Source organism: Tachysurus vachellii, chromosome 6 (genome assembly GCF_030014155.1).
Source record: "Tachysurus vachellii isolate PV-2020 chromosome 6, HZAU_Pvac_v1, whole genome shotgun sequence".
In the NCBI taxonomy this organism is placed as follows: Eukaryota; Metazoa; Chordata; class Actinopteri; order Siluriformes; family Bagridae; genus Tachysurus; species Tachysurus vachellii.
In genome coordinates, this window is record NC_083465.1 from 11892055 (window position 1) to 11919819 (window position 27765).

At 37.3% G+C, this 27765-nt stretch overlaps 2 protein-coding genes across 3 annotated transcripts; both read left to right on the plus strand.

The window, feature by feature from the left end:
• The first annotated feature begins 1770 nt into the window (after nucleotides 1-1770).
• Nucleotides 1771-5145, plus strand: cfd (complement factor D (adipsin)). Of its 2 annotated transcripts, none has more exons than XM_060872246.1 (5): nucleotides 1771-1926; nucleotides 2290-2434; nucleotides 2559-2697; nucleotides 2822-3082; nucleotides 3617-5145. In XM_060872246.1, exons 1-5 carry the CDS (start codon nucleotides 1869-1871, stop codon nucleotides 3764-3766), a joined length of 753 nt encoding a protein of 250 aa, XP_060728229.1. In that variant the 5' UTR covers nucleotides 1771-1868; the 3' UTR covers nucleotides 3767-5145. The 2 variants fall into 2 exon arrangements, with proteins under 2 accessions (XP_060728229.1, XP_060728228.1); XM_060872245.1 differs by having other exon boundaries at nucleotides 1780-1926; nucleotides 2287-2434.
• Nucleotides 5146-5286: 141 nt separating this feature from the next.
• Nucleotides 5287-27710, plus strand: dnaaf9 (dynein axonemal assembly factor 9). The gene is made up of 38 exons (XM_060872244.1): nucleotides 5287-6789; nucleotides 6973-7172; nucleotides 10202-10281; nucleotides 11086-11202; nucleotides 11486-11610; nucleotides 12540-12636; nucleotides 12724-12830; nucleotides 12916-12993; nucleotides 13071-13172; nucleotides 13443-13498; nucleotides 13612-13747; nucleotides 13840-13921; nucleotides 14010-14046; nucleotides 14123-14207; nucleotides 14404-14480; nucleotides 14816-14860; nucleotides 14973-15018; nucleotides 15126-15237; nucleotides 17128-17198; nucleotides 17332-17382; nucleotides 17489-17579; nucleotides 17673-17776; nucleotides 18208-18354; nucleotides 18440-18525; nucleotides 18666-18767; nucleotides 18858-18978; nucleotides 19275-19363; nucleotides 19444-19578; nucleotides 20673-20798; nucleotides 20999-21036; nucleotides 21179-21314; nucleotides 21428-21514; nucleotides 21612-21718; nucleotides 21964-22038; nucleotides 23269-23444; nucleotides 23820-23885; nucleotides 24039-24132; nucleotides 24234-27710. The coding sequence occupies exons 2-38, from the start codon at nucleotides 7117-7119 to the stop codon at nucleotides 24335-24337; spliced, it is 3444 nt and encodes a 1147-aa protein (XP_060728227.1). The 5' UTR covers nucleotides 5287-6789; nucleotides 6973-7116; the 3' UTR covers nucleotides 24338-27710.
• The last annotated feature ends 55 nt before the right edge of the window (nucleotides 27711-27765 follow it).

Sequence of the window (27765 nt, forward strand, 5' to 3'; positions counted from 1 at the left end):
CTTAAACTAAACATATGGGGCTTTTAGTGATATCCCTTAACCGTGGTCACATTATTTCTAAAGAAGAATTTCAGAAATCACAATGGATGTACAGGTATATAGATATGCAGAAAACATTTTGCACAATACTGGTACAGCAGCAACAGATAAGAACAAGTTTAGGCAAAAACACAAGTGGTGAGTTCAAGTCAGGGCAAGCAGTGATCAAATTTCTAAAGCAGGATTTGTTCACCTGAAGCACAAGAGAATTCCAAGACTGGACAATAACATCAGATCCATGGTTAATGAGCACACTGTCCATAGGCAGTAAAACAGTCTGTACAGACTGTCCATGCATACCTTGCAAGATATTTCCTCATAGGTAAAAATAAATGGAGGGGGAATTCGCCCCATGCTAAATCTGCCATAACTGGATGTGTTCTTAAAATGATTGCCTTTCCATATGCTGTGCATACAAAATGTGATGAAATAACATCAAAATATATCATTCCACCTGATGTGGAACACAGACAATTTCTCCACCTCCACAGAAGTACACTGTAGTGTGTTTTCTTTTGGCTTAGCACCCAGATTACTGCTCAGATATGAAAGATCTGAATGAAGGTAAACAGGCTTCACAGCAAATTACCATTATGTTGGCAAGTCTCTGATAGGTGTTAGAACCATGGAACTTTCTCAAAATTGGAATTATTTACTTAATTAAAGAGTTCCAGTCTGGCCTCCTGATTCTTACTGCTGATGAGTGGTTTGCATATTGTGCTTCTTATGGAGGATTGTGATACCTACACCCCTGCCCTGTGGAGGTTGTTGGCAATATCACTGACTGGTTTTTCTTCACAGCTCTCATAATGTTTTCATGTACTGCTGCTGTTTTCCCTTGCTGACCTGTTCGATGTTAGCTCAGCAGTGGTGTACTTTCATTTTCAGGACATTCCAAATTGTTGCTCTGATCAAATTTCCTTATTTTCTCTGCTTCATAATGGCTTGCTTATCTCCAATAGACAACTCTCCGGTCTTTTTGTTGATTTATACTTTTAAAAATAAAACCAGTCTTCACAGAACAATCACTCTAACAGAACAATCTAAGAAACACCTGTCAGTCACGTGTTCCAATATTTTTTGTCATGTAAGAATGTGAGGAGGAATGTATATTATAGCAGAAACACACATTTAATAGTTACTCGTTCATATTAGGCAGCAACACAGGGAAAAAGCCAGTCATTTTTCAAGACATCTGTGGTACTTGTCTAAAAAGCATTACAATATACATACTGTATGAGAATATTACAGTTTTAATTTTAAATCTGATTGTAGAATTTCATAAGCAATGTTTTCAGCCTGCTAGAAACAAAGCCCATCCTGCTAATACTAACTTGCTGTTTTTATTTCCACTAACATAGATCTAACTAGAACATGTTGTCACTGGCCTAAAGTATTTTATCTGTCTGTTTGTATGTGTGTGTGTGTGTGTGTGTGTGTGTGTGTGTGTGTGCGTGCGCGTGCGTGTGTTTTGAGGGGTTTGAGTGCGCAGGTTGTTTATTTATGTGTCATTTAATTCACTAATAAAAGAGTTGGTCAAGCAGTCAGGGTTGTTATAATTGTCCTATCAGTGGATATTGGAAATATCTGAAAACAAAAACTACAGAGAAAATACAGTGGTAATGTAATAAAGTTGAGATGGTGCCAAAGTGGAGATAAGAGACATGTCTCAGCATCACATAAATGTAGGAGGAGAAAGTAATGATTTCCAAGAAGTCAGCATTTTTCTTGTAAATGCAGACCCACTCCCAGCTTATATAAGGCTAGCATACAAGACTATAAATATATTCCATCTCAACAAGGGAGTGCGTAGAAAGGAGTTATTCAGTATGTGTTCTCTACAAGTGATCCTTGCTTCAGCTCTCTGCTATGCATTCCTCCTTCCTGGTGAGTAGAATACATGAATTCCTTTATTTTGATTATTAATTATTAATATTAATATTAATTATTAAATCTCGGACACATATTGAGACTACAACATCTCTGTCATTATACAGAAGACCAAAAACACTACATAATAGATCAGTCAACATAAGAGAACATGAGAGAAAGTTGTGCACAACTGGATTAATGCATACTTTAAATGGACCGATATAATAAGAAAATTCATCATGTAGTTTTACAGATTAAGTTGAAATTAATTAATTAATCCAAGACTTTGATCTTTACTGTATTCCAACTCTAAAATATATTTTTCAGCTCTTGCTTTTAACATTAGCACTTATTATTCTTATATGTGTCTTTGAGAAGGTGAGTGTATCACAGGAGGGAAGGAATCTACACCACACTCCCGTCCCTATATGGCCTCACTGCAGCTGGAAGGCAAACACAACTGTGGTGGATTTCTGATCTCTCGTGAGTGGGTTATGAGTGCCGCACACTGCTTTCAGGACAGGTAAGTACCATAGACCAACCTTTCACATATCTATTATCAAATTATCCTAAAATTCCTCTTTTAAAAAAAACTATTGAAAATGTGTTAACAAAAAACGATCATTTGTGTGTATTCTCTACTGCAGCAGTAATTATAAGATTGTGTTGGGCGCTCATTCCCTATCCCAGGAAGAGGACACGAAACAAACGTTTGATGTGGCTGCTGTCTATAATCATCCCGATTTCAACATTAATAACTATGATAATGATATTGCACTGGTTAAGGTAAAGTATATAAAGTTTTTGAATGAGGACTAGAGCATCAAGAGGGTGGGGAATTTCTTATACCATATCACTGTACCTTGTGTTAAGTTCCACTGACACTGACAATATCCTCTGTAATTGGCAGCTAAGTCAGTCAGTCACAGAGACTGATGCAGTGAAGCCTGTGAAGTTCCAGAGATCAGGAGGGAGTGATCCTGGTACAGATGCGTCTGTGGAAACTGCAGGGTGGGGCAAATTAGACAATCTTGGCAACCGGCCAGATAAACTGCATGAAGTGACTGTTGCTGTTATAAAGAGACGTACCTGTGGTCGCAGTAACTCCTATGGGGAATCATTTACAACAAATATGCTCTGTGCTGGAAAACAACTCAAGGACACCTGCGATGTAAGTTTTTATCTTAGTCTTTCTGTTGTACGAATTAGTCATTGTTTGCCCATTTCACACTTTTCCCCAAATTTCTACATTCTGGCTTAGTTCTTCCCTGTTGCACAACCAGAAAGAATAAAGACTAAGACCAAACACACTTGAAGCTCACAGTCAACATTGCTTATCTTTTTTACCAGTGGAGGAAGCAGTACCATCCTTCCCAGCCAATTCTGCAGTCTTGATCTCCCAGCCACAGATATTAGACACGGTGTTTGAAATTGAGATTCATTTATGTGAAGTTTTAATTGCAATTCACATCGAGAGGAAATTCTTTTTAATGAATGTAAAATGAAAACATAAACAAATGTATCAACAATCTCTGGAGTCAGTGAAACAGTTGAATCAGTTTCTCTCCCCCACTCAGTCCTCCAACTACCTCCGAAGTACATTTCAGATCTGTGCAAAACACTAATTATCACTATAGTTTTTCCATCCTACCTAGATTTCACATCATTTAAGCAATTCTCTCATGCCTATATTCTACTCTTACAGGGTGATTCTGGTGGTCCTTTGCTCTATAATGGCATTGCTGTGGGAATAACCTCAAATGGAGGGAGGAGTTGTGGTTCCACCAGGAAGCCTGGACTCTACACCATAATATCACATTATGATGACTGGATCACCAGCACTATGTCCCAGTAACCTGTCAGCGGTTCGACTGACAAATTGACCATATTATTGCTTGTTCTATCACATCATATTTGAGGCAGATTAAATGAAATCTTTATTGTCACACTGTACACAGAGGTTAGTCACCACTTTCGGTCTTTCATGTTGTGACAGGTTACTTGCTATAGCTCACCATTATACGAAATATAGCTTTTTTTATTGTTCTTTGTGAACGGTAATATTTTATTATGATGTATAAGTATAATAGGTTTGTTCAGATTTTATACCAGAATTTAAAATTCACAGGTTATCATAACTCTAACATACATATAGGTTTTCTTCATTTTTGTAGTTACTCTTTTTCTTTCATGCTAATGGGGTGTATTATCTTGTATTCTGGTTTTAAAAATGAGTTCTGTAAAAATACTTTTTTTTTTAAGTCTGCCAAATAAATAAAGAAATAGGCAAATACTAAAAGGATAACTACATGGATAAGTGCAGCAATGTAAGGAAATGGTTTAATACATAGTGAAATATACAATAATATTAAATAATCTGGTCATTTTTAACTATTTAAACTTTAAAATAACCATTAAAATGTATTTCCGTGATGTCAGTAAATATATATATATATATATATATATATATATATATATATATATATATATATATATATATATAGGGAATGCAGCCTAAAATGATCATCAGGTGTGAAATGACTTTAATCTGTTTTGTCTGCCAAATTAATTATTACAACACATACATGATCCGGGTTTTCAGTGAGTAGGCCTGTAAGTTACTACCAGTTTGAGGTAAAATTAATGAACAGTATTCTAAATTATTTAGTATATAAATTCAGGACCCATTCCAAACCCATTAGTCTTGTTGAACAGGTGATTAAATCATTGTTAAAAAAGTGATTGTCTATTAACCTTTTGGCCTAATGTATGTGACACACTGGGAAAAGCGCCCAACGTTGTACTCAACGTTTGGCCCAACCCATGGGATATAGCTACCATACACTAGCTACTATAGCCCCATTGCCCAAGTGGTTGTGTTTATTACTCTATTAGCCTGGAGAAATATTTTTCTTAAATGGAGTTGTACCACTTCCCCTACTCACAATAAATGGATACAAGCTATATTTTTCTACATTCATTTGGAGAAATTATGTTTTATGCAGCAAACCTGGGATCCTTTCTCTGCCTGCTCTGTCCCTCTGATTCAGACTCATATGATAAATAAGAAATGTCTCCTTTAGAACATCACTGAATGCTATTCATGACAGAATATTGTACATCTGTGGTTTTTTTCTGTGTTGGGACGGTAAAGGTTTTGCGTTTGATGTGTCCTGTCCTGTTAAAATTGCAAGAAAAATATAGACAAATAAAAATGTGATTATCTAAATACAATTTAATGGCGTGTTCAAAAGCAAAATATCTCAAAATTAAGAAAAATGTGTTTAATAATGTGCTTACTTGTAGGAGTGACCAACCTCAGAGGTTTTCATATTCAGATAAAGTAAATTATGCCAGTCTTAATTCTTCCATGCAAATTGTTTAGAGGTGACGTTTAATGCACTGAATTTGCATCTAGTGCCCTGTGACAGACCATCCAGGGTGTATTTCTACCTCATGCCCAGTATAGCTGGGATAAGTCTCTGGATCTGCCATGACCCTAACTGTGATAGCGTGGTTAGTGGAGATGAGTGAATGGTCAAAGATAAGGTGAGATAATCTAACCCTAGGCAAGATACTTTTACTAATCAGTGATTAAGAAATAAGAAATAATAATAAGTGGCTTGAGAAAGACGAGACCTACATGAGAAAATAGTTTCTCATTTCGTGAAACAATAATTATTTGAATTATAGATGTCTCTCCTGTTTTTCACATACATAGGAAATCTTTAGGGCTACATTTTGTGTGTGTATGTTGGCAGTGTGTTTTGTGTGTGTGTGTGTGTTGGCAGTGTGTTGTATGTGTGTATGTGTGTTGGCAATGCGTTCTGTGTGTGAGTGTTTGTGTGTGTTTGTGTGTGTTTAAGTGTGTGTGTGTGTGTGTTTGAGTTAGAGGTCTTCACGGGCCCACTTAGATCCGAAAACCCAAGGTCCAAAAAGAGACCCGAGCGGGTTCGGGTCAAAAAGTTTCACGTGTGTCTCGGACACCGGTCGGGTATAATAATAGCGGTATCGGGTCTCGGGTAATTTAAAATGAATGTGTTTTTACCGAACGGACCTGAGAAGACCCGAACTACTGTATCTCGCGTGTGTGCATCGACTCGACCTTTTCCAACCTCTCCTCTGTTTGCCAAGACCGCTGTAGCGGTTACTTTAGTGTAGAGTTATGCAACATTCGGGTCCAGTTGGGTAAAAAAAAATTGCCAACGGGTCGGGTCGGACTCGGGTCTAATTTTTTCGGGTTTGTCGGGACTTTCTTAAAAAAAATAATATATTATGCACGTCGGGTTCGGGTAAAAAGTGATTCGGGTCACTTGGGGTCGGGTACATTTTTTTAGACCCGAGAAGACCTCTAGTTTGAGTGTCTGTGTGTGTGTGTGTGTGTTGGCAGTGTGTTACAGGAAGTTCAAGTGCAAAGCTTTATCTTTAACTACATAAAGCTCTTTTAGGAAGTTCTTGTTCCTGTTTTATGATTATTTAAAATCTCAGTATATGTTTACACAAACCATAATGCAGTGTACACAAACTATAATGCAGTGTACGTACAAGCATTTCTGGTTTGTGTAAACATATTCATATTGTTTTGGGTTTTTTAAATTAAATGAATTTTTCTACATTTTTAGTTATATAAGTCTTAAGTATGTGGCAAACTAAACACGTCTGAGCCGTGAAACGTGAACACTTACACATCAGTTATATAAATCAGTTACCATGTAATAGTCACTACTGTCATGCATTAACCCACTTATTTATTAACCCTTTGACGCTCCAGTCTAGCAAGAAAACCCTCAGCTCACGTTACATACAGTTGAGGTCAGAGGCGTTGCTCTAGGATTGCGTTAGCCATTGTAACAAGGCATGTGGGACTCATACTTCAAGGTAGGGGAATACGTGAAGCCAAATTCTGTATTTTTTTTTATCTTTCAATGCATTCGAATTCAAATCGTATTTAGAATTATGCGTTTTAATATTATCTACCAGAATTGCCTTAAGAATGCTCATAACACCCATGTAGAGAAATGTTTATTGTATTAATTGACAACCAGAGTACCCTCCTTACAGAAATGGTACAGTCGGTTGCTATCCTCGTTCGCCTGTGTTGCTGTTCTCCAGCTGAGGCTATTGACTATGGAGATGTGCGCGAGCTGAAGAAAGTAACGGCAATTTTAATGTCGAGCCTGACTTTCTAATATAAATATCGCCAATATGTCCGGCTTAAATAAAACGACAGGAAAGTCTTCTGTGGTCTGTTCGCCTGTAAGGTAATTGCAAATTTCGCTTTGTATTCAAGTGTATATCTTTTTACTTGAAGGGACGTATTTTGTGTTTGAAAGGAGGTGACGGTTGTTGTGGTGATGTAGTTGGGCCGTATGCTATCGCTAGCTAGCTAGTTAATGTTTGTATACAATTGTTTGTCTTCAGTCATACACCAGATTGGTAATAATAACATTTGTTACATAGAATATGTATTTGTCTGATTAATGTACAACAGAGACTATCCAAGGCCATGGTTTTCAGATGCATTAAAGCCAGATCAGTTAGCATGACCATTAAAGTCTAACCTATAATGCTCTACTAATGATGATTTACTAATTAAAATAAACAAAACATTTCCTTTTTTATGGCCCCGCCATATACTGAATTGCTATATACTGCATTATGCGATTGTTGAATGGGCCAGAAAGCCTGTAAAAAACAAACAAAACAAAAACAATCCTGTAACAATGCAGGAAAATGTAATCAGTAGAAAACAATAAACAACATCTATTTACTTGTGTAATCTCAAATGTATTGAAAATCATTACAGTCAACACCGAGTTTAGTAGTTTTCTCTTTTATTAATGGTTCAATCTCTGTAAATTAAGCAATTTGTTTTTCTGCCTTTTGTTTGTTTGTTTGTTTCTTAGAATACAAAATGTCTATTAAATGTCTATTAAATTCGGCTGATCTCGCAAAAATGTTTTTTTTTTTTGCTGTGCCATGACATGTGATTACATAATAATAATAATTATAGTTATAATAATGATGATTTAATAATAATTTCTCTGCTTATTTGTAGAGTGAAAATTAAAGTCGTTTTAGATATTATTCAGAAGAAAAAACTTGATCCTGTAGATTGCAAGGCACACTATCTCATTTTATTTCTTTTTTTTTCTTGCACACCCATTGCACACAATTCAACAGGCTCAAAGGGAAATTAAAATGTAAAAATATTTAAATCATTAAAGAATTTGTTTTAATAATTCTGATCATTTGTATATTTTTTTAAAATAATCCTGTTCAGGATATAGACAGTATGCAAATGTTACATCAAACAGGATAGTTAAATTATGCATATAAATATAAAAATACTAAATACAGTTGAGGCCAAAATTATTAGCCCCCCAGGAATTTTGGAACATTTTCCTAAAGATCTTTCCAATGTTTGCAGCATTGATAAAACTTGATATAATCAAACATTCGCCAGTGCTATTTAGTAGCTTTTGGTACATTTTGGAATATAAAATACATTTTTAGGCTTGCTTTATAATCAAATATAGTGAAAATGGGGTGGTCAAAAATATTAGCCCCTTGTGAATATTTGCTTTCAAAACACACCCAATTAATCAATCAGCTTTCAAAACACACCTAATTAATCAATCAGCTTTCAAACCACACCTGTGCAGTCAATTGGCTTCCTAACAACACCTGGGCATTCAATCAGCATTAAAGGACTCCAAGGAACAGGGCACTTGAACACATTATTGGGAGAGACTACTTTTACTCACCATGCCAAAGACAAAGGAAATCAGTCTTGAGCTCAGAAAGAAGATAGTGGAGGCTCATGATAAGGGGGAAGGCTATACTGCCATTTCCAAGCTTTTCACAGTGTCTAGAACCGCCGTACGTTGCATCATTGCCAAGTACAAGGAGACAAATTCTGTAAGAAACAAACCTGGGCGTGGTCGTAAGCGCAAGATTTCAAGAACCCTGGAGAGGAAAATAGTCAGAGATATCAGCAAGATGCCCCAGACATCTGCCAAGATGATTGTTGCTGACCTGGCCTCTTCTGGAGTTGATGTTTCAAGGAACACAGTTGTGAGGGCTCTTCATCGTGGTGGGCTTCAGGGCCATCGTCCCAGAAGAACCCCTTTACTCAAACAGCGGCACATCACAGCTAGACTGAGGTTTGCCCGTGAACATTTGAAAGGTAAAGATGAGTTTTGGGAGTCTGTGCTTTGGTCTGATGAGACTAAACTGGAACTGTTTGGGCACATGGATGTTGCTTATGTTTGGCGAAGAAAGGGTGAGGCCTTCAACCCTAAGAACACAGTTCCCACAGTTAAACATGGTGGTGGGAGCATCATGCTGTGGGGCTGTTTTGCAGCTTCAGGCACAGGGAGCCTTGTTCGGGTGCATGGCATCATGAAAAAAGAAAATTATGTTGACATTTTGAGGGATAATATGCAGAAATCTGCTCGTAGTCTAGCCTTAGGTCGTCGCTGGGTCTTCCAACAAGACAATGACCCAAAGCATACATCGAAATTGGTCCAACAGTTCCTGAAGGATACCAAAACAAAGGTCCTGGAGTGGCCCGCACAGAGCCCAGACCTCAATCCTATTGAGAATCTGTGGCGAGTGCTCAAAGTGAATGTCCATGCTCGGAAACCACGTAATTTGGACCAGCTGGAGCAATTTGCAATGGAAGAATGGGCTAAAATCCCTCAGGAAACCTGTGCCAACCTAGTAAAGAACTACTCTAAGAGGTTGTTGTCAGTTGTGGCTCAGAAAGGGTTCACTATTGACTATTAATGACCGGGGGCTAATAATTTTGGACGTTTCATTTTTGCCCTTTCTTGTTTCAACTCACTATTTCAATTAAATATCCTAATCAAACTTAGTGGAGATTTTGTCTTTGTTATTTTGGAAACAAACACACTATAAAACACTTGTTGTTAATGGTCATTTCCATGGAGAAATCAAGAGTTTTGTCTAATTTCATAAGGGGGCTAATAATTTTGGCCTCAACTGTATAAATGCTCATTTTCCCTGTTACTGATACCATGATTTTATTAGAATTGATTCTAAAATGGTGCAGAGGACCCTGCTCATTAATGTTATGTTCAAGTGTGATTGGTTGGATTTTTATTAGAATTGTTATTAGTTATAACTGCTCTCACTGCCCCTAAGCCTTAACCTTGCTTAAAAAAAATGACAGAAATATAGGCATCTACAATTATGTGATTTGTGATCATGATGTGAATATTGTTAAGGAAAAGGGTAGATCTGTACAGCTGTGCTGTGTTTGCAGCTGTTCACGCTTGCGTCAAGTTCAGGCTCTCCTCAAGGCTGGTGGTGAAACCGTTCCAGATGGCATCCTCTGTTCACTGGGTAAGTTCATCAGAGCACCGATTCCCTGTTACTTATTACTCTCTTAATACACTGTACCCAATCCACAGCCCTCTGTGGTGGCAGTGAGGAGAATACTCACTTGAAATGAAGAGGAACTGAATTGCACTGATTCTTGGTTTTGCGATTGTGATTAGTAGATTATGCACAGTACACCACAGATTGATATTTGCTAAATTCTTTTATATGTTGCTATTATATTCTTTTATATTTCATATGCTGCTAGTGCATATTCATATTAAACAAGCAAATCACATGTTCCATATACTCTCTCAGTCCACTTTAATAGGAACACCTTTACGTTCACATTTATACAGTTATCCAATCAGTCAATCAGCAAATAAAATCACCCAGGTACAGGTCAAGAGTTTCAGACATGGTGATTTAAACCATGGTATAATTGCTGGTGCCAGATGCTGCTTTGATAGTATATTACAGTAATTATAGTTGCTATAGACCTCTTGTTTCTGTTATCAGCACAGTGTTTTAGCGTTTGTGTTTTTTTTGTATTTCTCACCATTCTGTGTAAACTGTAGAGATTGTTGTGTGTGAAAATCCCATGAAATTTCTAAAATCCTCAGGCCAGCCCATTTGACACCAGGAAACATGCAATGGTTAAAGTCACACATATGACATTTTTTTCATTGTGCTTCTACCACTCGATTGGTTTATTAGGTAACTGCATGAATGTACAGGTGTTCCAAATAAAGTAGATAGTAAACAAATGTTGCCATAATCTTATTTCAAAATGAATTCTGTCGCTATGTGCATCCGTGGCTTTTTCAGGTATCGACAGCCGTTATAATGAGGGCTGTAGTGAGTTGGCCAGCTACCTTTTCTTTGGTCTTTATCAACACAACCAGAAGCAGCTCTGTGAGGAGTTTCCTGAGGAGGTGCTGGATGGTATGACCCTATTTGCTTTATTGTTTTCTTAAGGGATGTGAAAGTTGTTGCTTGTGGCTTTTGTCCAAAACATTTCAGAATGTAAACAAGAAAAGTAATGCAGCACACAAAGATGTTGCCTACATGTGTTTTTGCTTGAGTGTGCTAAAGCGATGATTACTTGTCCAGTTTACTCAACTTTAAGACAATAACTAGAATATGTTTAATATATAAAATCGAACATATCTGTGATCCTCCAACAGAAGTTACACAAAATATTTAGTCTCTGTGTGCTTGTCTCCAGATGTGATCCTTCTCATAAAGGCAGAGTGTGTGCACCTGTATTGTAACCCTGTGAATTATAGCTACTTGCTTCCTTACATTTCCCACTGGAGGAATCTACACCTTCACTGCATGACTGAAGCAGAGGTGATCAGCTACACTACACATTACAAACATAAGGCACAACTGACACTGAATCATACGTTCTATATAAGCAATCCATACACTTGGTATGTCATTCCTATCTACATAGACCATGTACATCCCATTTGAACTATTTGGCAGAATAGCTCAATATAATTTATTTAAAGACATTTCTATTGCTAAGTTCAAGGTGTTTGCTTGTGCAATGGCATGTCGGTTGCTATGTTACTGAGACACCATGTTAGTATTGCATGCCTTGCACTGTTTAAGGCTTTGCTCTTCATTCAGTGTTCATTCAGTATAATGATCTGTATCCAGGAACTGTGATTGAGTTAATGAAGAATTTTCAGACCTAGCATTTAACCACTTCTTATGGTTTAGTAATTTAATAGGTCAAGAAATGTACTTTTTTACAGCTGTGATCCTTTTGTTTCAAGACAAAACACAAGTAAATGTATTTGTATTATTCAGTATGTTTTAGTAGCATTTTTAACAATTGACATTGTCACAAAGATTTACAAATATATATATATATATATATATATATATATATATATATATATATATATATATATATATATATACACGTATATATATATATATACGTGTATATATATATATATATATATATATATATATATATATATATATATATATATATATATATATATATATATATATACACACAGGACATGCATCAGATTGGATCAGGCAAGTCTAGTGAGCAAAAGTGGTCATGATCAATGATATCTCAGGAATCTAGGATGATATCTAGGATGCATAGCCGGAGGGAGAGACAGAAAGGGAGAGAAGGATAAAACAGATTACTATATAAAATAGTCTATTTATCTGTCTACATCTTTATCTTTATCAGCATATTTAATTATGCTATTTATAAAGGATTTATTTCTGTCATTCTCTCCAACACTCAGTATGAGGATGAGGAAGCCGCAGAAGAGTTTAAAATCTCCAGTTTTGTGTCCATGGTTGATGACTGCAGTTACATCGGAATACCCTACAGCTCTCAAAGTAAGACACTTGCTTGTTACATTTACACATGGAAATCAATTATTATACTATTGCTGCTGCTGACTCAAATTTTAATGTTGTCTGTAGGTCATGTGCAGAAGTTTGATATGTTCATGTTAGAGAAGTGGCCCATTATTCAAGCATTTGCCCTGGAAGGAATAGGAGCTGGTGGGTTTTTCACCATGAAATACAAGGTACTGTAGGGCATTGCTGCATCACTTAGCCGTAGCAATCCTATGGCATGTTTACCTATGTGTCCTATGTGTAATATATTTCTAGCTGACTGATATGAGCGAGTGTCTTTGGGAGATTTACGGAAGACTAGACCCAGTGTCTTTGGACTATCTGCTCAGTGAGGTACAAACATATCATTAACTAATTAAACAATTTAAACAAATACACATAGGTGATGTGAGTTTATTGTTCCATTGCAGGATTTGCTGTTGTTTGAGAAGCAGTGGAGCTGCTTGTTTAACATTGTGAACACAGAGAGCCCACTGTCTATGCAGGAGATGTCAGAGGCTCAGACTGCAGAGGTACAAATACTCTGTTCAGTTTTTGAACATTTTTTAAGTTGTAATCATTACTAAAAAACAACTCCCAGAAGATTGTCTAGAAAATGTGATTGGTAGGATTATTAAAAGACATAAATAATTAATAAGATAAAGCAAAAGATTACAAATGTGTGTCAGAGTGAAAACAAACGCTAGTCGGGTAATATTTCATTGTTTCGGGTTTCACTTGTCTTGTTTACATTTACATGTTTGTCTTTTACATATTTTCTTTCTTTTCTTTCTTTAATGAAGTCATTCAGGACCTATTACTCCCATGGTCTCATTTCAAGTAATATCACGGATAAAAGGTACCTGATACTTCTTTGTCTAGGCCTTTATATATCTTCATAGATATATAGGTTTATTTTTTTTAATTTTATATAGAAATATGTGAAAAATACTTTCCTTTGCGTGTTTAAAGTAAAAGCAGGCAACCATATGTACTGTTTGGGAGTCACTCCTCCAAAGATGACCTGGAAAACTATTGCTTCACCTTCCCCTCTGAGGGCCACCAGGTCCGCAACACTGGGCCTAGTGGGAGTGCTGCGAAACACATGGTAATAGAATACCAACAAATATGACGATAATAACCAATCACTGTGTAGGAGCATGTGACAGAAATAGCATTTTACTGTCTTTCTGTTTTCAGCTGCTTCAGTGTGTGGCTCCTAAAGGCCCATTGACGTGTGCAAGAACATATTTCTTTGGCAGCACTCATGTCCCATACCTAGGTAGGTTTGTCTAATCAATAAAGCTTCTTATAATGACTTTGTTCTGAGTAACATTTTCCAATCTATTTTCTACATTTTTGTCATGCAGGAAATGATAACAGCACCCCACAGAAGTCATCAGTGATGTAAGTGCTCAGACAATGTTGGACAATGTTATAAGCTGCCTCCAGTTGAGTAAGAAGTGGATTTGCTCTTTTGCAGGCTGCTTACACAGATCTACACAGCTGCTGTTCAGTCAGTGCTGGCAGGAATAAAATGCTTCTCAATCAACTCCAGCGCTTGCAAGGTAGGGTTATAATTTTAAGTACCATCATCTGCACTTACAGATTCATTTCAGAAAATAGAGAAATCATTTAGACAAGATGATAACACTGCATGGTTCATAGCAGCAAAGCAGACCCGGATGTGTAGTCAGTTAATTTGCTCATTTAAAGCTATTTCTGCTGTAAACCAAAACTGATGCAGCATTGTTCATTTACTAGGCAAAGGATGTTGCAGAGCAAACATTTCATCTGGCTTTGGAAACCTTTGGGATGCTTCAGTACAAGAGTGCTCTCAGGTCTCTCATTCTGTCTTACTTTTACATACATTTTATATAAACCCTGTGTTCAAGGTCCTCATTGGGCACAGGATCATTGTCATTGATTTGGGCTTATTTTCTTAGTTGATGAAAGTTGTCACGCTTTAGCATACAGAGATATCCTATGCAATTGTGTGCTTCTAACTTTGAGGCAATGGTTTGGGGACGGACCACACGAGGTGATGACATTTTGGCCATATATTGTGCAATACATGAAGCTTATGTTATGCATTGGTTAGTTATATATGATGTTTAATCCTTAGGACATACTGTTAATGGCACTGCACTTATTGTTGCTTTTTGTGGTAATTCAGGTCTAAGGCAGTATTTACCATTGAAGCTGTGAACAATGTAGGCAGGTAGGTTTTCACATGCACACACACACGCACACACACACACATACACACACACATATATATATAGTTTCTTTCACAACCTGATCACATTACACATTGTCTTCCTCCTTTCTAGGGTTATACCTCTCAGTGATGAGCACAGTCGCTTTCTGGTCAAAACTGTAAGCTGTTTGTCAAATGCCTAACAAGCTGACTCAAACATTCTGCTGTGACTGTTCCTTCCTGCCATAGTATAGAGAATAATGGAGTGTTCTCTGACTCTCCTCAGGCCTCCATGGCGGTGTATGATATTCCAGATCTCCAGCAGGGGGGAGGGGATCTGGGATCTGTAGTCTTCTCTGAATCCTTCCTGGAGTCTAGCATCTACATTCAGCAAGGGGGTGAGATTTTTGTTTTTATGCCAAGTATTTACATGTTTCAGCTGGAGCATCTGCCTAAACAATTCTTCAAAAGCATTACATTAGAAACGCAGTGGAGCAACATGTTGCATGCATGATGGTGTTGATACTGTCAATCATTATTATTTATAGCTTCACTTGACATAATGCAGCTTTTCCAGAATTGTAGGTATTTTTGTTGATCCATGGAAAACCTCTGTAATAGTTACTTACTATTACAAACACATATCGCATTTATTACTATATTAAACCATCATAAGTGGCCTCCATACATAGCTGACTTTGAGAGTGAGCTTTGTTTTGTCTTAGAAGAAATAATGTTTTATTTAATCTGACAGTTATACCAGGGGTGAGATATGTACAGCTCACAGGCCCAGACCATTCTTATAAAGGCTCTAATCTGGTCCAGGAAAAGAATTTTTGAGTCTGTGCTTTAAGTTGAAGCCATCCTGTGAACCATTTGATATGGGAAAATGTGTCTTCTAGAGGGCGAAATAGAATAATGATCTCTATTGTGCTAATGATAAGTCATTTTTCATAATAGGCACTGTAACCATTTCTTTTTCAAATGAACTAGTTTATGGTTTTCACACCAATGCAAATGAGTAAAATGACTTATATTTATTTCATTTATGATTGAAAACTTGGGTTTTCTGCCTTGTTCACCCACAGACTAAAACAATGGCATGTTCTCATTTACAAATCTCTCCCGGTTTGCTTCTGTCATATCTTCAGAACTACATCTGTAAACAAAAATAAAAACATATCTACAGCCTTTGCCCAGAAACTCTTCTTGATCTCTGTTCCATTGGTGCAAGATGAAGTAAGATAAAAGGTGTTTAAATATGCCACTTCCCCTGCCTGTAATACTGTAACTTGCAAAGTTAGGTGAAACATAAAGAGCTGATCTCATTATATGCTTTAAAGTGATTTTTAATGACTCTGAGACAAACATCTAGCTGCAGATGCTTTGTCTGATTAATTACTGCTATTAATATCCTTCCATTGTACATTTTATTTTATTGTAATTTGATTTTACTTATATGATGGTTGTATGTATGTATGCTGTCTGTTAAAATCATTTAAACTATGCTGCTGCCTGTTTTGTCCAGGACTCCCTTACAAAATAGATTTTTTTATCTCAGTGTGCTTTTTTCCTGGTAAAATAGGTTAAAAGGTTAAATTAAAAAAAAAAAAATAAAATGCTCCATCAGATTGGATGTGAGCATCTGTGAACTGCCATCTTCAGGTCTCTTCACAGATGTTCAATGAGGTTTAAGTCTTTAAGTTTAAGGCTTTGCCTGGACCACTCAAGGACATTCGGAGACTTGCCTTCAGTGTTGTTTTGGCTGTATGCCTAAGGTCATTGTTGTGTTAAAAGGTGAACTGTTGATCCTGCCTGAGTTTGCGTGCACTCTGGAGCAGGTTTTCTTCAAGGGCATTTCTGCATTGGCTGCAGTCATTCGTCCCTCAATTATTACCAGTCTCTCTGTACTCTTATTATAGGGATGGTATTATCCAGGTGGTATGCAGTGCCATAGTGCTTACCTGTTTGTCCAGTGAGATCAGATAAATGTTGATAAGTTGATATCTTTAAGATGATTTGTTAATGTTTATTTAGCCTATCCTATTTTTTTCTTTTGGCCCTCTTGATATTAGACTAAGTGAAATATGACAGATTACATAAAATGACATCCGTTTCACAACCATTAAATTAAACCACAAACAACCCCATTCATTATGGTAATAATGTCCGTATATATTCATGCACAAATCTCAAACAAAGCAAAATGTGAAAAAGAGCTTAGTTTAAAATATATTTGGCTTTCTATCTGATGAGACATTAAAGTGTATGTGTGTCTTGTCCTGTAGATGGAGCACTTGCGTCAAACAGCTGTTTTACTCTGCTTACCTCTTCAGTCCCTCGCTATATTTCCTGGATGGTACAGTGTTTTCTTTTCTCTATACAGTGTCTGTTATATCTTTATTTATGTGCTGACAGATGGATTGTCTCGATAATTCAATTTTTTCAATACATTTTAACGTAATAATATTTCTTTTTTCTTTCGACTGTAGGTGGACGACGCTGATGTGAGATTGTCTGAGCAAGCTCTGAAGTTGTTAAAGGTGAAAAATATTTCACTGCTTATTTCAGGGAGATGAGTATCACTCAGTGCGCTTAATCTATGTATTCTAATTTATTTTCCCTCCTATTGTATGTGTGTGATAACAGGAGGAGAATGGGACATGTTTAGGGGTTCCTCTAACAACAAAACACTCAGCACAAGTGTTCTCTAACAGTTTGCTTTCTACACCTGAAGAAGGTATGAGTTATTGTCACTATCACATATGTAGGGTGCTTATTAAATAAGATACATATTTGATTAGTCTCTTACATATGGAATTTTGTGTTCCAGTGAAGTTGGGTTTTTTTTCCGAGGGTTTATTGATTGTCCATCCACATTATGGCATCATCGTTCTCTCTAAGAATCACATCAGAAGCATCAAAGTTTATGATGGGGTTAGTATCTACTTTAAACATAAATCAGTGTTCTGTAAATTGGTATTATGTGTTGATTCGCCTAGAAAAAAACACTGCCACAAGAAGCATTATATTACAGCATTTGAAACCTGTGCTAAAGCTTCTGATATATCTTCACCATCAACTGCTAGCACTCTACCTCCATCTTACTTGTTTTTATCTATGAAGCTGCAGCTTAATTTGGTTAGGAGATTAAAAATGAGCTTAGGGTTAATACATGATATTATGAAGAACTATATTATTTCCTCCTTAAAGCTGCTTCCCATACATTTTATGTACTTTTTATGTAATAGAACATGGCAAACACCAGTGTAACACTATTCAAATTAGACAAACTGCAGGTCAGATGAACAACATCTGCCAGCTCAGGTACAATGTGTCACTTAAAATGCTGTGTGAATATTTTGCAGGACTCTTTCTCCGTTGCTACCATGCTGTTTATTGAGTACGAGACCTCTGTGCTTCCACACCTTCCTTTTCCTCTACACAGTGCTGATTGCTGTATAGCCATCGCTCTGATGCCCAAAACCAAGGGTTACAAAGAGTTTTACTCACAGGTATTATCATCCCTCTATGTAGAAACCTAGCTAAACCATTTCAGTATTTATATTTTGTATATAAATCTCTGGGTTTTTTTCTCAGGTTCTGCAGTTTTGGAATAAGCCTGATTCCAAACTCCATGTGCAGCATGTTTCCCAAGACCAGCTGGGTCCGGACCAGATGAGCATGTGAGTTAGTCATTGTAGTAAAGTATTAGTTGTGTTTTACAACAGTAGGTAACGTTTATATTTCATTTTTTCTTATTTTTCTAAACATCAGGCTTAACACCTCTTTCTGTGTCTGTGTTTAATCCTGCTGACCCGGACAGGTACTCCAGATTGCTGAAGCTTCAAGAGGCACATGGTTCTTCTGCAGTAAATACCAAAGCAACCCTGAAGACCGCTTATTCAGACCTGCCAGATATGGACCGGTAGTAGCATTTTCATTCAATGATCAGTTCCAGGATATAGTGCTTCCATGATGGGTTTGTTTTAATTTACTGCTGTGTTAACATCCTCAGGTTTCTGAAGCACTTTGCTATCAGTAGTAGCATCGGTGAGGAGTCTGTGTACAGTGAACACCTAGCAGCCCTATTCTCAAGCACACACCCCAAATCAGCTGTTCCTGAGTCAGAGAAAAAGGTTAGTAAATTAAATTCAGAGCTTATAAAAAAGTTGTTAAAAGTTATAAATAATTTAAAGTGTTAAAAAAAACTATTACATATTTAACAAGGAAATGGTGCTCAAATTATATGATTGAAATAGAATCAGTTAGATTTTACAATGAGTGATGGTAGAGTTAGTCGTTTCAATTCATGCTTGAACTCTCAGAAAAAAGCATATTGTCAAGTGCAATTGCTACTATTGTGAGTAAAGATAACTTTGTGTGTGTGTGTGTGTGTGTGTGTGTGTGTGTGTGTGTGTGCGCGTGCCTTTAGGTGGCCCTTTCAATCATAACAGGCTTACCAGGCAGCTATAAAGAAAGTTTGTGTGATTTTTTGGTGGATGTGAATCAGGAATGTGGCAGGTAAGCTCAAAAGAGTCTTTAAACCAACATTATATTGGGCAGTTATGGCCACATTTTTATATTGAATGTTTGGTTGATAGGTGGGAGGTATACCGCCCTGATCTGGACTCAAAAGAGCTATGTGTTCCACATCTCCAGAGGTTCCTGAGTAGCCTAGTGGCCAAAACAAGTGATACATATTTTAAAGCACCACAAGTTCTGCTGATGACACCAGGGTAAGCTACTGGCATACAGGTAGACACACATTCACAATGAAACCTAGAATAGCTTGAATGCTTTCTTACCTTTTAGTGATGTTTATCTCGCCCAAATTGGAGTATAATTGATGCATTTGGTTTGTTATCTATTTGGCCTTATTGTTGCAGGCACACAGAAATAATGGAAATCCTGTTTGTGCTAAATCATTAATCTGCAATTAAGTCATCTGTAGGACTCCAGGTCTGTCCTCTGACACTTTGCAACGTGCATCAGTTAACATGGAATGTTTGCTTCACATTCTGGCTGACATCAGGGTTAAATTGTAACTTTTAGATCACACTCTATTGTTGCTTATGAGTGGACTAGACTTCTTTCTCTTTGGGTAGGATTCAGGTGCATTTGCTCTGCCTAAACAAGTCATCATTAACAGAATTTACATTGGACCAGCAATAAACATTTTTCTTCTTGGTTCCAATTCATTTTGTATTGAGAAAAGTGAAAATCGTGTGATTTGGGAGGGAGAGTGGTGAGAAACAAGTGAGGATAGCAGAAACAGTTTGAGAAAAAGTCTGCAAAAGTATTTTGCCATGATGATTACAGTATATGTTTATATACCAGTATATATGGTGTTTATATCCCAGTATACCTTAAAATCAGGTGGGAAGTAACTACATTGGTTTAAATGTTTAAACCTTGAGTTAAATGTGTGAAAGTGCATGGATAAGAAATACATAGGATAAAAACATGGACAAACATTTAGCAAGATCTAAGTATATTTGTAAGTACAAAGTTTTCAGAACTCTTAAATATAGCAAGCTTGTTTCTGTGGGGCACAGATCTAGCCTACAACTCTGCATGCACTGTTTTCCTGGCAGCTAAACCTGATTTTTTTTTTTTTTTTTTTTTAGCAGCCCACCCCCAAAGCAGCCAGCGGCTTGCAATAGAAGCGCTTTGCTTCATTGCGATATTAATGTAGTGTAAGGAGCTAAACACAACAGAGTTTGACTCTAACAGTAATACTGCATGTTTGAAAAGCACCTTATGGCTTCAGTGTGATAAGATGTTCTGTATTACATGTGTCTTCATGTCTACATAAATATGTGTGTTGCAGGTGTACAGATGTGCTGGATGTGGTTCAAGCTGTCATTTGTCATCCAGACCCACAGGTTCAAAGCAGAATCTCTTTGGGTGCTGTCACAGCCTGCGTCAACCCACTAACATCCTTCATGGAACACAGGTCTTTACCTTTTTCCCAAAGGTTTCCTGTCATTACATTTATCTGCAGAACAGCCATCACACTTGCATACACAAAGATTAAAAAGATCCTTTACACGCCTGCGCTATATCTCAATACAGAAACAATTTTATTAAAGCATAATTTTCCACTTTCATCTCCATAAAGAATTTATGCAATAGTGAAGTGCTTTATTTCCCTAGGCTTCTCTTCCCCAAACTCCTGGAGCAGTGTGGTCACGGTAAGGACAGTGGGAATATTTTTTGTTTATCTTAGCATATGTGGGTGTGTGTAAACATATAGGCATGTCCTTGTTTGATTGATGAAATAATATCTGGGGTTTTTTTGCTTGTTTGTTTGTGTTTTGTGTGTGTCTGTTACAGGTGTAGTGAGTAACGTGGTGTTTACGGGTTTGACCGCAGAGCAGAAACACCCTCTGTTGAAATACATGCAGCAGCTCATCCGTTCAGCGAATCCCAATGCAGCATTTATCCTAGCCGAGAGAGGAGCTGTGACCAGGTTAGCAAGCGCAAGCATTAATCTTCGTGTTCTATCTCAGACATTAATATAGCATTAATATGAGGTGCTCTAGAGATTCAAGCTTTTGCACATTTTTAATATTTGCATTACAGGACGGAGGATATGCGGCTGATTCTTGGTGACAGCGGATTTTATCAGTCTCAGATGATCAGAGCTAGATATCTGCTCTACCCTGGCTGGTGAATCTCTTTCTACCTTTAATAGTATGTGTGTTTTGCCATGTGAATGCATGGAGCATATGAAGAGTGTTCTGTGTTTTGTTTTGTTGTGCTGTAGGTGGGAAGGCAGATTTGTTACTGGTTGTGGATCTATAGCAATGTCCCAACACTTTGTACAGTTCAACCGTCCTCTAGAAAGATCCTTATTTCTGCACTGCTGCAAAGGTAAATGTGTGTGTGTGTTTGTGTGTGTGTTTGCAAATGCATTTGTGAAGGGAAAAAAGTGATTCTTTAATCCAGGTTGGTAACATACAATGAAAATGATGCAATCTGAAGGTGCTTGCGGTGTGTTAGCAGTGTTGAGATACCGAGATACCAAGTCTAGTGTTGAAAGCTGACAGTGTTCTGTGGTGTATCTCTCTTCTCTTTCTCTCTTTCTCTCTTCCCCCACACACATATCTGTATCTCAGGATTAAAGTCATCCCTCAGAGGCAGCCCTTTCACAGGAAACATCTATCACATCAGTGGGAAAGTGCTCTTTTCCGGTAGGGTGTTCATGCTCTACATTTTTTACTGACTAAAATATCTTGTTCAGCATATAGATAATATTCTAAATGCAGAGTGTTTCAAATTTCTTCACTTTATTCAACCGCAGGATATGTCTTGCTGTGGCTTTCTCTGTTTTGAGTGTGTATGTAAGTGTTTGTAACAAGTGTGTGACTTGCCTTTGGGAAGTGGTAGACAGGAGCCCTCTGGGCTGCTACTGGACGGTAGGACTTTTGCCTTAAATCCTCAAAGTAGTGTGCCCTGTTCCACTCATCTTCGTATTACTTCCTTTTTTCAGTTGTTGCAAGGGTCTGTCCATTATTTTCTCTGGTGTAGTTGCATGGAGAGAGTGAGTAGAATGCAGAGATTTGAATTGCTGTTTTGAATGGTCAGTACAAGTTGATTTAGTAGTTTGTTTTCACACCATAAAAAGCACCCTCAGTAGTATAGCACGTTTTTTATTCACTTAGCAAGATGTTACAAGGCTCTGCCATCTGCAATGCTCTGTTTACACCATGAATCATCCATTTTTTTTGTATTAAATACTTCTTTATTCTTTGGTGCTCTCTGGTATTGCTTTCATTTTGTACAATGTTTGCCAAACACATTAAATTGATTTGTAATGCATTATTTTCAGTTTTTTGATCCTAAGCCTGTGTACTGACATATTAGCTCGTATTGTCATATTGAGAAATGTATTTAAAGTGATACGAGTGCAGGAACTACAGCATGGTTGTAATCAAAGTATGTCACTGTATTAGGCATATAAACTCATAGACTAAAATTCTTCAGCCATAACAGGTTTTCATCATGATCATTATATTATCAAGGGCTGTATTGAATTAATCCAAAATGTTAGTGAAAACAAGGATACTGCTAGTGGATAAGTCTACAGGACCATCCAGATGTTTTTTTTATTTTTTGTTTGTTTGTTTGTTTTAAACAGCACAAGAGCTTTCTAATAATTCTCACTGCTCTGCTTTCATATACATGACTCAAAATAGATGCATGAGACAGCCAAAATCTTGCTTTTGAATGCAGCACAAAGTGGTTATCCATGGAAAGATATTTTACACATGGATACGTTTTATGTACAGTAATATGCTACAAACAAACCTATTACTGCATAGCCAATGGATAGTCATGTCTGCATAATGGTTTTTTTATACCCTTTTTGCTGATTGTGTGCTTGTGTGTGTGTGTGTGTGTGTATAAATGCTTGCAAATAGATAGTGAAAGGTTGTGGGAGGTGAGCTGTAACTCCATCAGTGGAAATGTGTCTATGGCTCTTGATCAGAGCTCAACGTGTAGCCCCCAAATAACACAAACTTGTTACCTGCTGATGCATGGGGTAGGACTCACCCACAGCGGACTGAAGGACTGGCTCAGACAGTGTGCTAAACAGGTACTCATTAAGTCACTTTTGGCTTTGTACTCCACTACATTTATTTCATTGCCAAATGTCAGCTTTACATAAGCATATAAAAATATCAGCTGACGTTTCCTGAATTCTGCACACACCGCCAGTTAAAAGGCTCAAAATCTAGAATAAAGGAAGCAGTAGAATAATAAAGCATAAAGATTTTAGGTAAAAATTCATTATGAACTGCCATAATGTTTAGCATTCCTTGCCCTCTGTTGTTTTCTGCTGGAGATACCTATTTGTAAGAAAAATAATAATGGTGATCTATAATGTGCAGATCCACAATAACAAAAATGGTCACTGTCTAATCACTTCAGAATTGTCTGGGGTTGTCAGCTTACTCATATTGTCTTACAGAAAGCACCAAAGAAAGCAAAGAAGACCAGAAACACTCTTACACCTCAGGAGATCAGAAATATCCATGTGAGCAATGCACATAACACAAAATTGATGGAGTAGACACATAATATCTAGCTGTCTATCTATCTATCTGTCTGTCTGTCTATCTATCTATCTATTTATCTATCTATTTATTTATTTGTTTGTTTATTTGTTTGTTTGTTTGTTTGTTTGTAGGTAAAGAGACACTTGGATCCTCTCCCTCCTGGTTACTTCTACAATGGATATCAGTTTGTCAGTTTCTTTGGAGAGAGGCAGAACGTCCATCCTTGTATCCTTTAATGAAAGCACCACTCCTTGTGGCACCTTTTTTTCACATATGTACTGTTTTTTCACGGTCTGTGTTGTGCTTCCTTATAAGTGTTTATTCAGTAATGGACCAGTTTGTAGAGGAATATCTCCAGGAGGCCAATAAGGAGATTGAATGCTTTAACAGTGAGCTGGACCTGTATGCACCCAGAGATCTCTTTGACTAGAGTTCTTCCTCTGTCCTGTTTACCCTGGAAGGGGTTTCACTCTAGCGTCAGTGATGTCGAAAATAATCTGTTCACTATACTGTCCACATAATGTTAAGGGGATAACAAAGACACTAAGGGAAGGGTGGGGTTGGCCACTTCATAAATCCACACTATAAATTCAGGGAAAAACCACTGCAGTGCAGATGATGAGAGATCTTCACCCATCTCACTACCACGCTCTACTATATCCTGCAAGACCTTTCTTCTGTAAACAGAACATTTAGCATATAATGGAAAGAAACTAAGTGCATGTGAACAGGAGAAATCAAAGCCTTATGCTTTATTTATAATTGCAGCAATTTGTAAGCACATCTTAACTATCTTTGTGCACTGATGCCTTTAAATCAAGCTTCTCTACTCTAATGTATTAATCAGTTCACACATATACCTATAACTCTGTATGTAGGTTTAGTAATCCTGTGATATATTAATCATAACAGATAACAGAAGTATTCTTCAGTTAAAGTTCTCTCTTTCTAGTCAACTTCACCATAATGTATATAACCTGAATATATATGTTAAGGAGATCCTGTAGTCCTAGTTCCACTTTACACAAAGAGTAAGTGCAAGGATCATAGCTAAATGCTAATCGAGTTTGTCAGCAGGGGAAAACTTGCACTAATAGTAGATGCCTTAGAAGCCCACATCTAGGGGTGTGCAGATGGGGAGACAGATGTGATGTTCCATCAGTGTGAAGACTCCAGCTGTGGAGCTGTGGTGATCATCTCTCATCTATTCCATGTCTCAGCCAATCAGTGACATTAGACTGAAGTGACCAAACTGAAAAAAATCCACCAGACAGGGTGGGGGGTTGGAGGTTACGGGATATCCATTATGGGCAAGATGGTTAGTAGAGTTTTAGTGGAGTGGGAGGTTGGGCTGGATAATTAAATTGTGTAGCAACAAGGTGAAACCTTGACTCAGTGTGGGATGAAGGCTTTTTTGTCAAGCCTATTGTAACGAGTGTAGGGGGTTGAAGCGAGTCGAATATTAACTTTGTTTGGCTAAATTGTGGTTAATGCGTGTTTATTAAAGCCTGTAGCGGAGAATCTAATATGTCTTGTTTGCAGGCAGATTTAGCTCTTCACCTGTGGTCTCGATCCTCTATGCATGTTTACTCGAGCTAAATAAGCACAGCAGGGGAAAAGCAGTGTCATTCTCAAAAAGGCATTCCTATATTTGACTTTTCATCTATAAAAAACGAGTAGCCATCTATAAAACAAGAAGCCAAAAGTATAGTGCTTCAAAAGCGTATATTATAAGAAAGAAATGTGAAAGGGGGCAGGGATGCACTTCCAAAGAAATTCAGACACTGCTGCTCCTCTCTGTGCTGCGAGAATAAAAGGTATAGTAGTGGAATTCTATGTAGGTGTTAGCACTCTGTGTGCCCAAGTGTATTCTCACCTTATCCAGTATAAGAGTATATAACAGTTGCTCTGGTCATTGATATGCTCGAGAGGTGTGTTACTGTCACTGTTGCTATGGAGATTTACAATATGGCACACTTGCCACTATCACCATGGTGACTTACCACTTCGTACCTTTTTAGCAATCAAACACAGTTTGCTTCAAGATAGCACACTTGTCTTAGTATAAACTCTGTAAGTACAGGTTATTATGAAGATGTGGGTCCACTGTGCTGTAAACAGTGAAGTCAGAGCTTTTTCACTGAGCAGTGTCACACACACAAAGAGCAGCTGTCCTGAGGCTATGGGGCTCCATAAGGCTTCTATAATCTGTAGTTCAGAGTAGCAGTCATTTTTAGCACATACTATCTGCATGTGTTAATATGTCTTACTGAGGTATATTTATATTTATAACACAAATGCCTTTCACCAAACTGGTACTACAAAGAGAAACAAAAACTCTATTTTGCATATCTAAAGAGAACTGAATTACCTAGAGAGGAAAATATGTATTTTTATAAGGCTGTGAATTTAAAATGCAAAAAACACTGATTCAATTAGGGGTATGTTTTGCTCCTGTAACTTATTTCAGAGGCTTCCTATTAGGCTGACTGAAGTGCCTTGGCCAAGAGGAACATTCACATTGCAAGGCAGAGTTGAGCACCAGTGTTGGTGAAAGGATAAGCAGAGTGTTATGCGTCTTATTTGTGAAGGGTCAGATGCTGGCTGGCAAGAGGGCACTGGAGGGCAGCAAATCAAAACTTTAAAAAAAGACACATCAGTGTCAGGATAAAGCCTATGACTGGATTATATGAAATGGATGTTCTTATAAAGACATCGTATTTAATAGTTGGATGAATGAATGCAAATTTGGCAATAGGGTTGGTCTTTAATTTTCTTTTGTAGACCCGTGAGGCCCTCCAGTCTGTCCCTATAACTCTGTCTGCCAGCTCCTCCCTGATCACTGTAACTGTGGAGCTGAGGTTAGAGGACTAAAACAGAGTTTGGTATCAAATAATGAATTAACCTTTTCTATGTGAAAAAATGTTTGAATAATTTTTTTTTTGTTAGCTGGGTTGGAGGGTTTACCCCTTTACCCCAAATGGCCATTCCTTAAACTGAAACATTTTTTTTAAAATAAAAAATATATATAATCACAGTTGGCTTTCAGCCTCCACTAGAAACAATAATATTATTCAGCAATATCTTAAAAGTGCTATAGTTGCTGAGGGCTTGTTCCTGGCCAAAGCATCTCATTCCCATCTGTTAGCCGCTTTTTGAAATCTGTTCATTCCTAAAATCAGCATGGGCCATCAGAGACTGCTTCTGTTAAAGACACCTTTCTTATGTTTTCAGGTATTAGACTAAATTGGCTGAATCACTATATATGGATTTCCTGTCACAGATGACAGAGGCTTGATTTTTCTTGTTCATGCTAATCAGGTTACAGTTGGTGAGAGGAGCTTATTAGGAAAAGAGAAACTTAAGGGCTGATTTATTCACATTGCTGCTCAAGATGATTGGTAGGGAACAAGCCTTAGGTAAAGCATTCCAAGCCTAAAATAGGAATAGTCAGTATGTTATTGCCTGCTCAATGATGGACATGTTCCCATTCCGTCCATGCCGTGGACAAAGTAACCTTTTTAATCCTAGAGAGAAGATAAAGGAATAGAAGTAATGAATTCCTTTGACGTTACCTCAGAATACCCAATGTTAGGAGTTCATACCGTAACTTGTGGTGAAAATGGTTGTACTTGAAAAGTGCCAAGATGTTAAAGAAATTCACTTAAGTGTGTGAAATTTCAAATTATTGCATTGTATTTGCACAAAGCTACTGAAACTCCTGTTTTCTCCTGTGACTTATGCTTTTTATAATCTATATGTTGTATTTATGAGATTAATCAATTATATTAAACTATTTATAACCCACATACTGGTTGTCTTCTTGTGTTTTCAGTTTGCTGATTGTGGGTTTTTTCT

Bases quoted from the DNA above. Each gene is read 5' to 3' on its own strand.
- cfd (XM_060872245.1), top strand. From the start codon at position 1,869: ATGTGTTCTCTACAAGTGATCCTTGCTTCAGCTCTCTGCTATGCATTC. The intron at 1,927-2,286 runs GTGAGTAGAATA...TGTGTCTTTGAG, and splicing joins CTATGCATTCCTCCTTCCTG to AAGGTGAGTGTATCACAGGA. The intron at 3,083-3,616 runs GTAAGTTTTTAT...CTACTCTTACAG, and splicing joins AACTCAAGGACACCTGCGAT to GGTGATTCTGGTGGTCCTTT.
- dnaaf9 (XM_060872244.1), top strand. From the start codon at position 7,117: ATGTCCGGCTTAAATAAAACGACAGGAAAGTCTTCTGTGGTCTGTTCG. The intron at 12,637-12,723 runs GTAAGACACTTG...TGTTGTCTGTAG, and splicing joins AATACCCTACAGCTCTCAAA to GTCATGTGCAGAAGTTTGAT. The intron at 13,173-13,442 runs GTACAAATACTC...TCTTTAATGAAG, and splicing joins CAGAGGCTCAGACTGCAGAG to TCATTCAGGACCTATTACTC.